This window comes from Mesocricetus auratus, unplaced genomic scaffold (genome assembly GCF_017639785.1).
Source record: "Mesocricetus auratus isolate SY011 unplaced genomic scaffold, BCM_Maur_2.0 Super-Scaffold_100025, whole genome shotgun sequence".
Taxonomy (NCBI): Eukaryota; Metazoa; Chordata; class Mammalia; order Rodentia; family Cricetidae; genus Mesocricetus; species Mesocricetus auratus.
In genome coordinates, this window is record NW_024429206.1 from 12575141 (window position 1) to 12588968 (window position 13828).

A 13828-nucleotide genomic window follows, 5' to 3' on the forward strand; every position below is an offset into this window, starting at 1 on the left:
CAAGGGCAAATAGACAAATGTCCTTAGTCCTGACTCCAGCTTTGATTGTCTATCAAATAATGACCCTAACAGATAGAACACATCAAAGACGACTAGTTTAAAAACCAAAAAAAGAGGGGCTGGAGAGATGGCTCAGCGGTTAAGAGCACTGCTGCTCTTCCAGAGGACAACTGTCTGTAACTACAATTCCGGTTGATCTACCACCCTCACACAGACATACCTACAGGCCAAACACTAATATGCATAAAATAAATAAATAAATTGGCTGGGCAGTGGTGGCACATACCTTTAATCCCAGCACTTGGGAGGCAGAAGCAGGTGAATCTCTTGTAAGTTTGAGGCCAGCTTTGTCTACAAATCTAGTTCCAGAACAGCCAGAGCTACACAGAGAAAAACCAACCAACCAACCAATAAACAAACAAACAAATAATTATTATAGAAAGATGGCTAGTCTAAGAGAAAGTCTATTAAAAAAAGAAGGTGGCCTTGCTATATAGGTAGTCCAGGCTGACTTCAACCACTCAGTTCACAATCCTAAACTGGGGGCTGGTATGAAAGGATGGGGGTGGGGTATTACTGCACAGTGCACATCTGTAATCAGCATTTGAGAGTCTGAGGCAAGAAGATCCCAGTGAGTTCGAGGCCAGCCTAGATTAGTGAGTTTGAAGCTAGTCTGAGCCTGGCCCAGGATGTTTTAAGTAAAAATTAGGTCTCAAAGGGGACTGTATTTCTCATGTTTGTTGGTGAAGGATTGTGATGCCTCTTTTTTTTTTAATAGATTATCTTGATAATGGAAATAATAAAATGGCAATTCAGCAAGCTGATAAACTGTTGAAGAAACATAAAGATCTTCACTGTGCAAAGGTAACTAACTGCATTTGCTCTTTACATTTGTGGGTGTATTATATATATATTTTGAAACAGGGTGGCCCAGACTGGCTTGAAACTTGATAATGTAGACCAAACTGACCTCATACTCAGAGATCCTCCTGCCTCTGCCTCCCGAGTTTGGAATTAAATGTCATCATGCTGGACTGTAAGTTGTATTTGTAATTCTTTCTTATATTTGTTTTGTGGTTTTTGTTTTGTTTTTTGTTTTTTTTTCTCGAGACAGGTTTTCTCTGTGGCTTTGGAGGCTGTCCTGGAACTCGCTCTTGTAGACCAGGCTGGTCTCGAACTCACAGAGATCTGCCGGCCTCTGCCTCTGGAGTGCTGGGATTAAGGGCGTGCGCCACCAATGCCGGGCTTGTTTTGTGTTTTTGTGTTTCATATTGTATCTTTGAGACATGGTCTTACATGACTGAGGCTGACTTTGAAGTTCTGGTTCTACTGCTTTGCCTTCCCAGGTCCATTTCTTTTCCCTCCCTCCCTCCCTCCTTCCCCTCTCCTTCCTTCCTTTCTCCCTCCCTTCCTCCCTGTGGCTGTGCAGATGCCACAGTGCAGAGCATGTAGAAGTAGAGGAGAAACAACATTCAGGAGTTGGTTCTCCTTCTACCATGTCAGTTCCAGGGACAGGGATGGAATTGAGGTCACTAGGCTTGTGTGCAGGGGCCTCTGCTCCCCCCCCCAGCTCCCCAGCTTTCTTGCTTGCCAGCCCTCCCTCCCTCCCCTCAAGTTACTTACTGTATTGAGCACTGTATATTGCATAGATAGTACTTACTTGAAGCCTAACTTTGTATATTTTAGGATACTACTTAATTTTTTTTTGTTTTGTTTTTGTTTTTTTTCTCGAGACAGGGTTTCTCTGTATTGTTTTGGAGGCTGTCCTGGAACTTGCTTTGTAGACCAGGCTGGCCTCGAACTCACAGAGATCCACCTGCCTCTGCCTCACTAGTGCTGGGATTAAAGGCGTGCACCACCAACGCCCGGCTGAGATACTACTTAATTTTATTTTCACAATCATTTTTGTCCAATACAGGGTTTCCCTATGTATTCCTGGTTGTTCTGGAACTAGCTCTGTAGACCAGGCTGGCCTCGAACTCACAAAGATCTTCCTGCCTCTGCCTCTTGGAATTACAGGCATGTGTCATAACACCCAGTTTATTTTCACAATCTTTAAAAATAGTATTAGCTACTTTCATTGTGCCTAGGGTAAAAAGGAATTTTGAGTTGCTGGCTTTTTTTTTGGTTTTTACGAGACAGGGTTTCTCTGTATTATTTTGGAGGCTGTCAGACCAGCCCGGCCTTGAACTCACAAATCTGCCTGCCTCTGCCTCCCGAGGTGCTGGGATTAAAGGCGTGCGCCACCAACGCCCATTTCCCTGTCTTGTGTGTGCATATGTGCACTCATCAGTTTTGGTGCATGTGTGAGTACACGTGGAGACAAAGGTGGCTTTTTAAAGACTCTTATAGCCGACGGTGGTGGTTACCCATTCCTTTAATCCCAGTACTAACCGAGGCAGAGGCAGGAGGATCTTGTGGGTTCCAGACCAGCCTGTAGAGCCAGTTCCAGGCACTAAGAAAACCTGTCTTTAAAAAAAGAAAGGTTTTATTATTTATGTATCTGTGTATATACCCCTTCCTCCATATCTGTGGAGACTAACTAGACAGGGCATCAATCAGGTCACCTAGAGCTGGAGTTAAAGGTGTGCTGGCATCCTTGGTCTAATCTTCATTATAGAGCAGCAAGTGCTCTTAACCAGTGAGCCAGCTCTTCACCGTCTGTCTGTCTGTCTGTCTGTCTGTCTGTCTGTCTGTCTAGCTATGTATTTGTTATTTATTTATTTAGAGACAGAGTTGCACTGGTGCTAAGTAGGCTAGGCTGGCTGGCCACTGAGCCCGGAGCTCTCTTGCCTCTGCCTTTCCAGTACTGGGATTAGGAGCGAGTGGTAACCTTGGGCAGCAGGCACAGCTATAGTGCCTCCACGGAGCGCTGCGCCAGGCCCGCCCTCACCCCTTTCCTTGCGTGTCTCTCTGTGTAGCTGAGGTGCAGATTTGGGACTCTTCACTCTGCCTTAGCTTTTCTTTCCCACGGAAGCTGATTTTTCTTTTCTTGCTGCCAGGTTCTCAAGGCAATTGGTTTACAGAGAACTGGAAAACAGGAAGAAGCCTTCACCTTGGCACAGGAGGTGGCTGCCCTTGAGCCCACAGATGACAACTCCCTGCAGGCCCTGACCATCCTCTACCGGGAGATGCACCGGCGTACGTGACTTTCCATGTCTCCTCTGAGCTGTGTGGATGACAGTAGAGAGATGAGTGTATTGGCTGTGGCCTTTGAAGAGCTTCGCTAGGGTAGTTGAATGCACTAGCTTCCTTGACTTGGAATGAGAATCAAAATGAGTTTCTTTCAGTCTTCTCTCTCTCTCTCTTTTTTTTTTTTTGAAACAGGATCTTAGGCTGTCCTGGAACTCACAGAGATCTGCCTGCCTCGTTGTTCCCTACTGCTTAGATTAATGACATATACCACCATACTCCAGCTTCATTTTATCATGAAATACATTGTTTAATGTTCTAGTAAATTTGATGAGTCATTGCATTCTGACAACCTGAGTTCAGTCCTGAGCCCGCAGGGCAAGGAGAGAAGAGACGTCCAAGAGTTGTCCTCGTCCTGGAGTCTGCTGTGCCCACACACTCCTCACCCACACATGCACACTAAGCAATAGAGGAAAGGCGGAATGGACTAGAATACTGTTGGTCTCCGATTTCCCCGGGGAGCATTTCCTCTCCTGAATTACTTTGATTTGTTTGACAGTCTCCCCACTCTGTCTTTTCCCCAGCTGTACAATCCCTCTGCCTCCAAATCACATCTGTGGCCCTCTGCTGGCTTCAGATCTCTGTCCTGTCTTTCAGTGTGACAATGGCCCTCAGTGTATGTGCTTCTGTGTAATGCACTTCTGGTCTCATACCCATGTGGCTGTGGTGAATCCATGTCACTGCCGGGGAATATTCATTCCATGATGTCACCACAGCTAGTAGAATTGTTGTATTGGAGAGTTTGTTTTGCTTGAAGATGAAGAAAGATAATGCTGTTTCTGTATTTCTGTGATACTAGGAATCAAACCCAGGACCTCACACATCCTAGGCAAGTGCTCAGCCCCTGAGCTGCACTCCCAGTCCTTAATGTCATTTTTATTTGATTTTGACTTGGTCTCACTCTCTAGGCCAGGTTGGCCTTGAACTCAATCTATAGGCAGGCCTTTAACATGCTGTCTCCCAGTTTCAGCCTTCCAAAGGCTGGAACCGCAGGCATGCGTGTGCTGCCGCACCTACCTGTGTTGGATTATCAGTAAATAATAGTGACACAGCAGAAGAGACAGTGATCAAATTGGGGAGAAGAGGCAGACTGTGCGGAGTGGGGCTTGCAGAGAGGATTGGGATTGGAGTTGGGGTCTTGCCTGGAATTGGTACTTCATGGGGTTTACTGAGTGAGAGAGGGGGCAGAAGAAGCTGGGGCAGTGGGAATAGCATAGAAGCCCAGGGCATGACATAGGGGACCCTGAAGAACTACAGTTGATATCACTACACAGTGAGGGGCTAGAAGAAAGAGTTCGAAAGGCGACAAGCCAGGTCAAGTTCATGGCACAGATAAGATGCCTGTATGACCTAATCCGTGCTTTGTCAAAACAAAGTTAAAGCCAGACTTGATGTCATACGCTTTTAGTTCCAGCACTTGGGAGGCAGAGGCAGGTGGATCTCTGTGATTTCGAGGTCAGCCTGGTCTACAGAGTGAGTTCCAGGACAGCCAGGGCTACAAAGAGAAACCCTGTCTCAAAAAACAAACAAACAAAAAAAGCAAACAACAGAAGATCAGTGCTCAGATGGGGGACAAATCTCCATATCCTTTAGTGGTGAGAGGAACCCTTTAACCCTCTCAACCTGTGGGTCAAGACCTATTTGTGGGTCCAATGACCCTTTCACAGATGTCACAATCAGATGTCCTGCATATCAGATATTTACGTTACGATTCATAACAGTGGCAAAACTACAGTTATGAATAGCAACAAAAAGCATTTTATGGTTGGTGGTCAGCACAGCACAAGGAAATGTATTAAAGGGTTGCAGCGTTAGAAAGATTGAGAACACTACTTTGACCAAACAAGAAAGAGCGATAGGATTTTCTCTCACGGAAACAAAACCCAGTCTTCTTTCCCTCTTAGCGGAGTTAGTCACGAAGCTTTATGAGGCGGCTGTGAAGAAAGTTCCCAATAGCGAGGAGTATCACTCTCACCTCTTCATGGCCTACGCCAGAGTGGGCGAATACAAGAAGATGCAGCAGGTAACTGAATCCACAGACCTCTGGGCACACTGTAAAGTCTAAATGTGATGGAGCTGCTGTGTGTGGTGATGAGCAGTTAGTTATTCAAGGGTTTGAAATGCTTTACTTAGGGAAGTTGCTTGAGCCTCTAGCTGGCTGCCGATATATTTGCTTTCAGCTTCAGATTGCTCCCCTGAGTGACATTGCTGTCAGGTTTCAGACAATGAATAGGCAGAAATCACAGAGCACAAAACAGACAGACATCTGCTTTCAAGTTTACATCTAGTTAATTGAGCTGCTTAAGCCTTCTGAGAGTGAAGTAAATTCAGCAGGGGAGAAGTCCCCATGGCTGGAATTCTTAATTCTTGTTTTCCAGAGGTAGTTTATTTGATTGGACTTTAGGGGTTCTTTGTGTATGCTTGAAGGATGTTATGCTAACATTTACTGTTTTTTGTGGCACAGTGGGTTAAACCAGGGTCTGCATGCTAGACCGTTAGTTCCCGCTGTATTCTTTTTTTTTTTATTTCTTTATTTTTATTTCATGTGCATTCATATTTTGCCTGCATGTGTGTCCATGTGAAGTTGTTGGGCCCCCTGAAACTGGAATTATAGGCAGTTATGAGCTGCCATGTGGGTGCTGGGAATTGAACCTGGTTTCTTTGGAAGAGCAGCAGCCTCTGCTCTTACCGCGGAGGCATCTCTCCAACCATGTTTTGTTTTGTTTTTTTAGATTTATTTTTTTAACGTGTGCTAGTATTTTCTGTATACACTCTGTGTGGGTGTTGGATTCCCTGGAACTGGAGTTACAAGTGAGCTGCCATATGGGTGCTGGGAATTGAACCGTGGTCCTCTGGAAGAGCAGCCAGTGAGTGCTCTTAACCACTGAGCCATCTCTCCAGCCCCATCCTCACTATATTCTTAGCCATTTAGAAGTTGCATTAGGGCTGGGGATGTAGTTCAGTTGGAGTGCTCAGTGTTTGGGAGGTCTGCACAAAGCTCTGGGTTTACTCTCAACATCCTGTGAGCTAGGCATAGTGGCACATGCCTGTAATCCCAGCACTCTGGAAGTGAAGGCAAAAAGATGAGAGGTTTGAGGTTTAGCTATATAATGAGTTTGTGGCTGGCCTGAGGACCATGAAAGACCTTTTCTTGCCCAGAATGACCTCAACATTATATTATTCTGACTCCAATTTCCTGAGTGACTGGGATTGTAGAAGTGTCATCACATTAAGCTCAGTGTAATGTTTTTTTTTGTTTAATTATTTTTTTATTTAGGTTAGAAACAATCTTGTTTCCCATGTCAATCCTAGGTCCCTCTCCCTCCCTCTTCCCCCACCCTCCCCACCATGTCCCCCAGTCCCCCACCCAATCTCCACTCTGATTCCCAAGGAGGGTGAGGCACTCCATGGTGGATCTCCAGTAACTGTCATTTCATCCAAGGCAGGGCCTAGGCCCTCCCCAAAAAAGTCCTGGCTGAGAGAGTCTCCCATATTGTGGCCCCATAGATTACCTAGGCCTCCTCACTGACACCCACATTCAGGGGGTCTAGGTCAGTCCCATGCTTTCCACACAGCCATCAATCTGGAGTCCAAGAGCTCTCCCTTGTTCAGGTCAGCTGTTTCTGTGGGTGAAACCAGCCTAGTCTTAACTCCTTTGCCCATCAGTTCTCTCTTTCTGACACTGGATTCCAGGAGTTCAGTTCAGTGTTTGTCTGTGGGTATCTGCCTCTGCTTTCATCAGTCGTTGGATGAAGGTTCTAAAGTTGAACTGTCTCTCAGGTTGTAAAACTTGGCATTTATGATTACTCATGTTGCTATAGTGATAAAGGTGACCAAGCACTGCCACCAACTAGAGTATGTAATTGTGTTGTTGGTCTCCTTGGAAATGTATCACAAACCCAGATTTATTTTTATTTCCACTTTAATAATTGTTGTCTGTCTGATATTTTTAAAATTAAGCTCTTTCTCTTTCAGGCTGGCATGGCTCTCTATAAGATTGTCCCCAAAAACCCTTACTACTTTTGGTCTGTGATGAGCTTAATTATGCAGGTAAGTACACCGCTCAGGATGGTTTGAAGTCTGTTTTTACCATTGTATGTTATGAGTCTTGAACTTGGGTAATATGCTGCCCCAAGTGTCAGGAGGGACTTGGTGGATCAATCACCGCTTGATTTTCAAGTTGAGGATACTTAGTCTTTGTTTAATTACATTTTATTTTATGTGTATGGGTGTTTTATCTGTATGTATGTCTGTGCACCATGTGTGAACCAGTGGCTACTGAGGTCAGAAGAGGGTGTCTGATCCCTTGGAACTGGCGTTACAAACAGTTTTGAGCCCCATGTGGGTGCTGGGAATCAAATCAGAGTCCTCCAGCTCTTAACCACTGAGACAGGTTTCCAGCTTCCTTTATTTAGTATTTTGTTTTGTTTTAAGATAGGATATTTCCTTGTACTTCCTTTGTATCCTAGATTGTCCTCAAATTCAAGCTCTTGCTGCCGCCACCTCTTGAATTTGGGGATTACAGGTGAGGTGGCCGCCATGCCTGGCTGCTTGTCATTCTCAGTTATCCTATTAGTTTACCGAGGGTGGCTCCCAACTCAAGTGGCTGCAGAGAACTTGAGTATTGGGATTGCAGATATGTACCACACTTGGGTCTTACCAAGCCTCAGTTTCCTTTTTTGCAGAATGGAGATGCTTATCTCTCAGAACTCCTGTGAGGATCACAGTGAGGCCCTGTGGGGAAAAGGGTGGGAGGTCATGGCTGAAAAAACCCATTATGAGACTGGGCATACCTGGAACCCAGCACAGCAGGAAGATCTGAGTTTGAGGCTAAACTAGGGTACAAGTGAGACCCTGTCTGAAAAGATAAAAAACTAGCCCAACAAACCAAGCTCTGGCATCCGAACTACCTTCAAGTGCATGTGGGTTTGCCACAAATTGCCAGGATATTTGGGGAGTCCCTTCCCTTAGTTTCATTTCTTTCCTTTTTTTCAAGACAGGGTTTCTTTATGTAACAGCTATGACTTTCCTGAAACTCACTCTGTAGATCAGGCTGGCCTCTGCCTCCCCAGTGCTGGGATTAAAGGTGTGTGCTACCACTACCCAGCATTCCCCTAAATTCTTTGTCTGCAAAGTGAATATGTACATACTTTGAAAGGTTGTGTCTTCTGTATAAGTGAGCCCTGAGCTGAATCTCTGCACATTTCAGTTAACAATGGTCCTGGTTTTAAAATGATGGCTATATGGTAATTAGTTGATAGCAAGAGCTGTTTAAGTAGATAGAGTTGACATGTCTCCTCTTCTAGCTGTGTTAAGATATCAACACACAGTGTAAACAGCTTCTTTCTTGGCATCCTAGCTAGTAATACTCAGCAGAAGCACACCCCTTTTTGAGTAGTTCTAGATAAATATTATATATGTGTGGAAGCTGGGATTGTAGGAATGCACAGGACGCTATGGTGGCCACTGTTCCATGCATCCACATGGTAGATACAGATTAGGCCGGATATGTACACTGGACTGGCGACCAGAGTCAGGTCATAGTGGTGGTCTGCACGAGAGAGATCACAGAAAAATGCTTATCTTTCCTCTTGTAGTCTATATCTGCACGAGATGAAAACCTCTCAAAAACCATGTTTCTGCCCTTGGCAGAGAGGATGGTAGAAAAGATGGTGAAAGAAGATAAGATAGAAGCTGAAGCTGAAGTGAGTATGAGCCTTCCTCCATTTTTCCCAATGTGACAGTGCCCTGGCCTCGTGTCTCAATGGCCTCTTCAGAGCTGGTGACCCCATCTGACCCCTGGCTCAGCTCAGACACCATGAAGCCATCTCTGCCAAGATGCGTGTGGAGAGGGAACGTCTTCAACACGCTCTGTTAAATAATTGTAATGAATGCACAGGTGCTTGTGCCCTGCTGGTATCTCAATGCTGTAACTGTTTGTGTCTTCTGAAGGTTGAACTTTATTATATGATCCTGGAACGCTTGGGGAAGTACCAGGAAGCCCTGGATGTCATTAGAGGGAAATTAGGAGGTAATTTTTAATTTGAAGTTTTGTTTTTAATTTGAAGATGAAAATTATTTGTGGTCGAGAAAAATTCCCATACATCATAAAAAAGTCCTATGACTTGCCATGTACTTCTGTGTTCTAAATTTGTATTTTAACTATTTTTGGTTTTTTGAGACAGGATTTCTCTATAGCTTTGGAGCCTGTCCAGGAACTCACTCTGTAGAACAGGCTGTCTTCAAACTCACAGAGATCTGCCTGCCTCTTACTCATAAGTGCTGGGATTAAAGGTGTGTGTCACCACCGGCCCGCCTTATGTTAAACTTTTTTTTAATAAAATACCTTGGGAGGCAGAGGCAGGCATGGTCTACACAGTGAGTTCCAGGATAACCAGAGCTGTGTAAAGAGACCCTGTCTCAAACAATAACATTTTTAAAAAATGAATGCTTTGAGAATTTCATGCAATGCATTTTGATTGTAATCATTCTCCACCCTCTCCTAACTTCCCCTAGGTTACCCCCACCTCATTCCCCTGTGCCCCCAATTTCTTTCATCATCCCCCAGTGTGTGCTGCCCATAAACTCCTGGGTTTCTCTGTGTAGCCTATCCTAGGAGCGCTGTTCTCTGGAGACCAGGCTGGCCTCAAACTCACAGAGATCCGCCTGCCTCTGCCTCCCGAATGCTGGGACTAAAGGCGTGTGCCACCCTGTCTGCCCAGGTTAAACTATCTTTAATTGAAACCGATTGATGGCTCAGACTGGAGGTGTGAGAATTGTATCCTAGGTTTCTAACCCTGTCACAATCCTGATGCTGCTTGTTCTTGCCAGGCCTTAATGTATGTGTTTAGGTGTTTTGCTGCATGTATGTGAGTGCATGTTATGCGTATAGTGCCCACAGAGGCCAGAGAAGGCTTATTGGATCCCCCTGAGACTACTGTTATGAACGATCGTGAGCTGCCATGTGGATGCTGGGAATTAAACTTGAGTCCTCTGCAAAAGCAACAAGTGTTTGCTCTTAACTGCTAAGCCACCTCTTCAGCCTGTTGCTACCTTTAACTTTTTTGAGACAGTCTTAACTTTGCAGCCGTGGGTAGCCTGGAGCTCTGCATGTAGCTCTGGCTGTCCTTAGACAGCAGTCCTGTTGCCTTGGCCTTTTGATGTTGGGATTACAGCCAGAGCCATCACATCTGGCAAAAAAATGTCATCCTATTTTGGATTTTGGCAACAAGGTTTCAATGCATAACTGGTCTGGAATTCATTCTGTGTACCAAATTAGCCTCAAATTTACTTACCCTGGCCTTTGTCTCTTGAATGCTGGCAGTATAGCTATGTACCATCATTCCTGGGCCCAGCTACTGCTTTTGTTTGTTTGTTTGTTTTTTGGTTATTTGAGACAGGGTTTCTCTGTGACTTTGGGGGCTGTCCTGGAACTAGCTCTTATAGACCAGGCTGGTCTCTAACTCACAGATCTGCCTGTCTCTGCCTCCTGAGTGCTGGGACTAAAGGCGTGTGCCACCACCGCCTGGCTACCGGCTACTGTTTTTTGGGTTTTATTTTATTTTATGTTTGTTTTTGAGACAGGGTTTTTCTGTGTAGCCCTGGCTGTCCTGAAACTCACTCTGTAGATCAGACTGGCCTCCAACGCAGAGGTTCACCTGCCTCTGCCTCCTAAATGCTTGAATTAAAAGCTTATGCTACCCCGCCTGTCCATTTTATAGGTATGGGTGTTTTGCCTGAGAACATATCTGCCACAAGTGTGTGTGGTGACGGTGTTTCAGAAGTGTTAGCTTTTACTTGTGTATACCACAGCTAAGTGGATATTCAGGGATTAGCAAAATTTATTGTTGGAAATGTTTAGGAAGAGGCTCTTTATAAAATAGTGTGTATTCTAAGAGTGAGTTTATTTTTTATCTTTTGGTTTTTGGAGACAGTTTCTCTGTGTAACAGTCCTGGCTGTCCTGGAACTTGCTTTATGGACCAGCTGCTCTCAAACTCACTGAGATCTGCCTGTCTCTGTGTTTAGAGACGTGTGCCACCACTGCCTGACTGAGTTTGTTTTCTTTCTTTTTTTTTTTCCGGTTTTACGAGACAGGGTTTCTCTGTTTTGGAGGCTGTCGGTCCAGCCTGGCCTCGAACTCACAGAGATCCGCCTGCCTCTGCCTCCCGAGTGCTGGGATTAAAGGTGTGTGCCACCAACACCCGGCTCCCCGAGTTTGTTTTCTTGAGGGAGGAAAAAAGTGACATTTTTTTCAGTGATTGGATTTTATTCCGGTAGACATGAAACCAGCCCTGTAACTTTGATATTTTTTGTTGTAGAGAAGTTGACAAGTGAGATTCAGAGTCGGGAAAACAAATGCATGGCCATGTACAAGAAGCTGAGCAGGTGGCCAGAGTGCAACGCCCTTTCCAGACGCCTTCTGTTGAAAAAGTGAGTAGACAGCACTGCCTCTGAGCTCAGAGCTCTGGACGTTCCGGGCCGAGACTAATGCTGCTGTGTGCTGTGAGAGTTCTGGGTGTATTTGAGAGGTTTTATAAGTTTTTAGGGAGCTTTAGTTTTTGTAAGACCTAATGGTGCCTGAGCGCTGAGTTACTGTATCACCTTTTGTTTATTTTTGTTTTTTGAAACAAGGTTTCTCTGTGTAGCTCTGGCTGTCCTGGAACATGCTCTGTAGACCAGACTGCCTTGGCTCTCTGTGAAGAGATCTGTCTGCCTCTGCCTCCCTGTGCTGGGATTAAAGGCGTGCGCCACCAACGCCCAGCGGAAGAGCATTTGTTTTTGAGCATCTGAAAATCCCTGGGCTCTGACAGCCCTGGCAGTGCCACCATGGGGGTCCTGGGACATGTGGGCATGACTTAGAGGATCAGTTGAAGTCATGGTTCCTAAGGCAGCTTGGTCACAACTTGGGTTTAATCCTGTGTGCATCATTCAATCTGATTTTAGCTCAGATGACTGGCAGTTCTATCTGACTTATTTCGATTCTGTCTTTCGACTGATTGAAGAGGCCTGGACACCTCCTGCTGAAGGGGAACAGTAAGTTGTTTTCTTTTTTCACTTCCATATCTTTTCTTTTTTTCTTTTCTTTTCTTTTTTTTTTTTTTTTTGGTTTTACGAGACAGGGTTTCTCTGTATTGTTTTGGAGGCTGTCGGTCCAGCCTGGCCTCGAACTCAGAGATCCGCCTGCCTCTGCCTCCTGAGTGCTGGGATTAAAGCCGCCTGGCTCTTTTCTCTTTTTTGATATTTATTTATTTGTTTATCCATTTATCTATCTATTTATTATGTATATAGTGTTCTGTCTGCATGTATACCTGGAGGCCAGAAGCAGGAACCAGATCTCATAGATGTTTGGGAGCCACCATGTGGTTGCTGGGAATTGAACTCAGGACTTCCAGAAAACCTCTGAGCCATCTCTCCAGCTCTCATTTTCATGCCTTAGCAGTTTTTATTTGTCTTTATGTAAGGAGTGATGTGTGTGTTACATATTTTTAAATTTGTTTCAAAGGTTTTATTTAACATGAGTAATTTGCCTGGATATTTATATATGCATTATGTGTGTGCCTAGTGTTTGGGTAAGCCAGAAGAGGGCTTGGAGCTCTTGGAACAGGCGTTACTGATGGGTTTGAGCTGCCATGTGGGTGCTGGAAATTGAAAGCCTATAAGAGCAGCAGTGTTCATAACTGATGAACCATCTCTCTAACCTTTATGTTATATTTTAAAAGGTTTAGTTTTGACCCCTTACTTAAGTGATACCCTGAAGATTTTTAACCTGTGTCCCCAAATGATTGTCATCTCTGAATTACAGTTTCACTTTCTGTGGATTGGTAGTTGACCCCCAGGCTTACATTAGTATTTGAGGCTTCTCAGCACCAAACTGTATCCCCAGCATAGTGGCTGCTGTTTTGCCTTAACCTGAGTGCTAGGTTTACAGCAGGTGTCAGCATGTCTGGATTGTAGTGTTGCTTTTGAGTGTGATGGAGCAGGAGGCCTTTTGTGCATCTGTCATGGTTTGTTCATAAATGCAATCCTTTAAAGTAATCCCTGTGAGCTCTGTTTAGTCCCTCTTAACTCTCAGTGTAAAAACAAAGCTGACAGCACCTTGCCACCCCGCTTGCTTTCATCCTTTAGCCCAGCGCTGTACAACCAGAGTGGGATTAGATTAGACATAGCGGTGGTTGTTGTGTCTTCCCTCCGAAAATTCCTGCAGGCTCTTTCTTATGTGCTAGATGCCTGTTTCATCTTTCTGTGAGTAACTCAAGAGCTCTCCTTCAGAGATGTTTCCTAATCCAATAATGTTTCTGCTGTTGTTTGCAGTTAGGCTATTGCAGAAACTCGTGTGCTACCACACGTGCCCAAGGTCAGAGGACACAGTGTGGGAATGAGTCCCCGCCTTCTACTATGTGGGTTCTGACTCATAGAGGCACTTTAGCTGCTGAGCTACCTTGCCACCAGCAATTTTGTGACTTGTTATCTGTTAGATCAGGCTCATGGCTTTCTCACATGGCTTGCACCTCATTTATAGAGACTGTGCTCAGCCCTCTTCGTATGTGAAGCAAGTAAGTGATTTTCCACTAATCCACATTGCTAGCCATTGTCTGTTTCTTTGTTTTGTTTTGTTTTGTTTGAGATGGGGTCTTT

At 44.8% G+C, this 13828-nt stretch overlaps 1 protein-coding gene across 2 annotated transcripts in view; it reads left to right on the forward strand.

Annotated features, from left to right (window-relative positions):
• Positions 1 to 13828, forward strand: part of Naa25 (N-alpha-acetyltransferase 25, NatB auxiliary subunit) — a 44461-nt gene that overhangs the window by 7884 nt on the left and 22749 nt on the right. For both annotated transcript variants that reach the window (XM_040731608.1, XM_040731609.1), the window contains exons 2-9: positions 779 to 864; positions 3003 to 3141; positions 5097 to 5215; positions 7168 to 7242; positions 8790 to 8897; positions 9145 to 9223; positions 11512 to 11623; positions 12137 to 12226. In XM_040731608.1, the coding sequence (XP_040587542.1) occupies positions 779 to 864; positions 3003 to 3141; positions 5097 to 5215; positions 7168 to 7242; positions 8790 to 8897; positions 9145 to 9223; positions 11512 to 11623; positions 12137 to 12226 (808 nt within the window). The remainder of the gene's footprint in view (positions 1 to 778; positions 865 to 3002; positions 3142 to 5096; positions 5216 to 7167; positions 7243 to 8789; positions 8898 to 9144; positions 9224 to 11511; positions 11624 to 12136; positions 12227 to 13828) is intronic.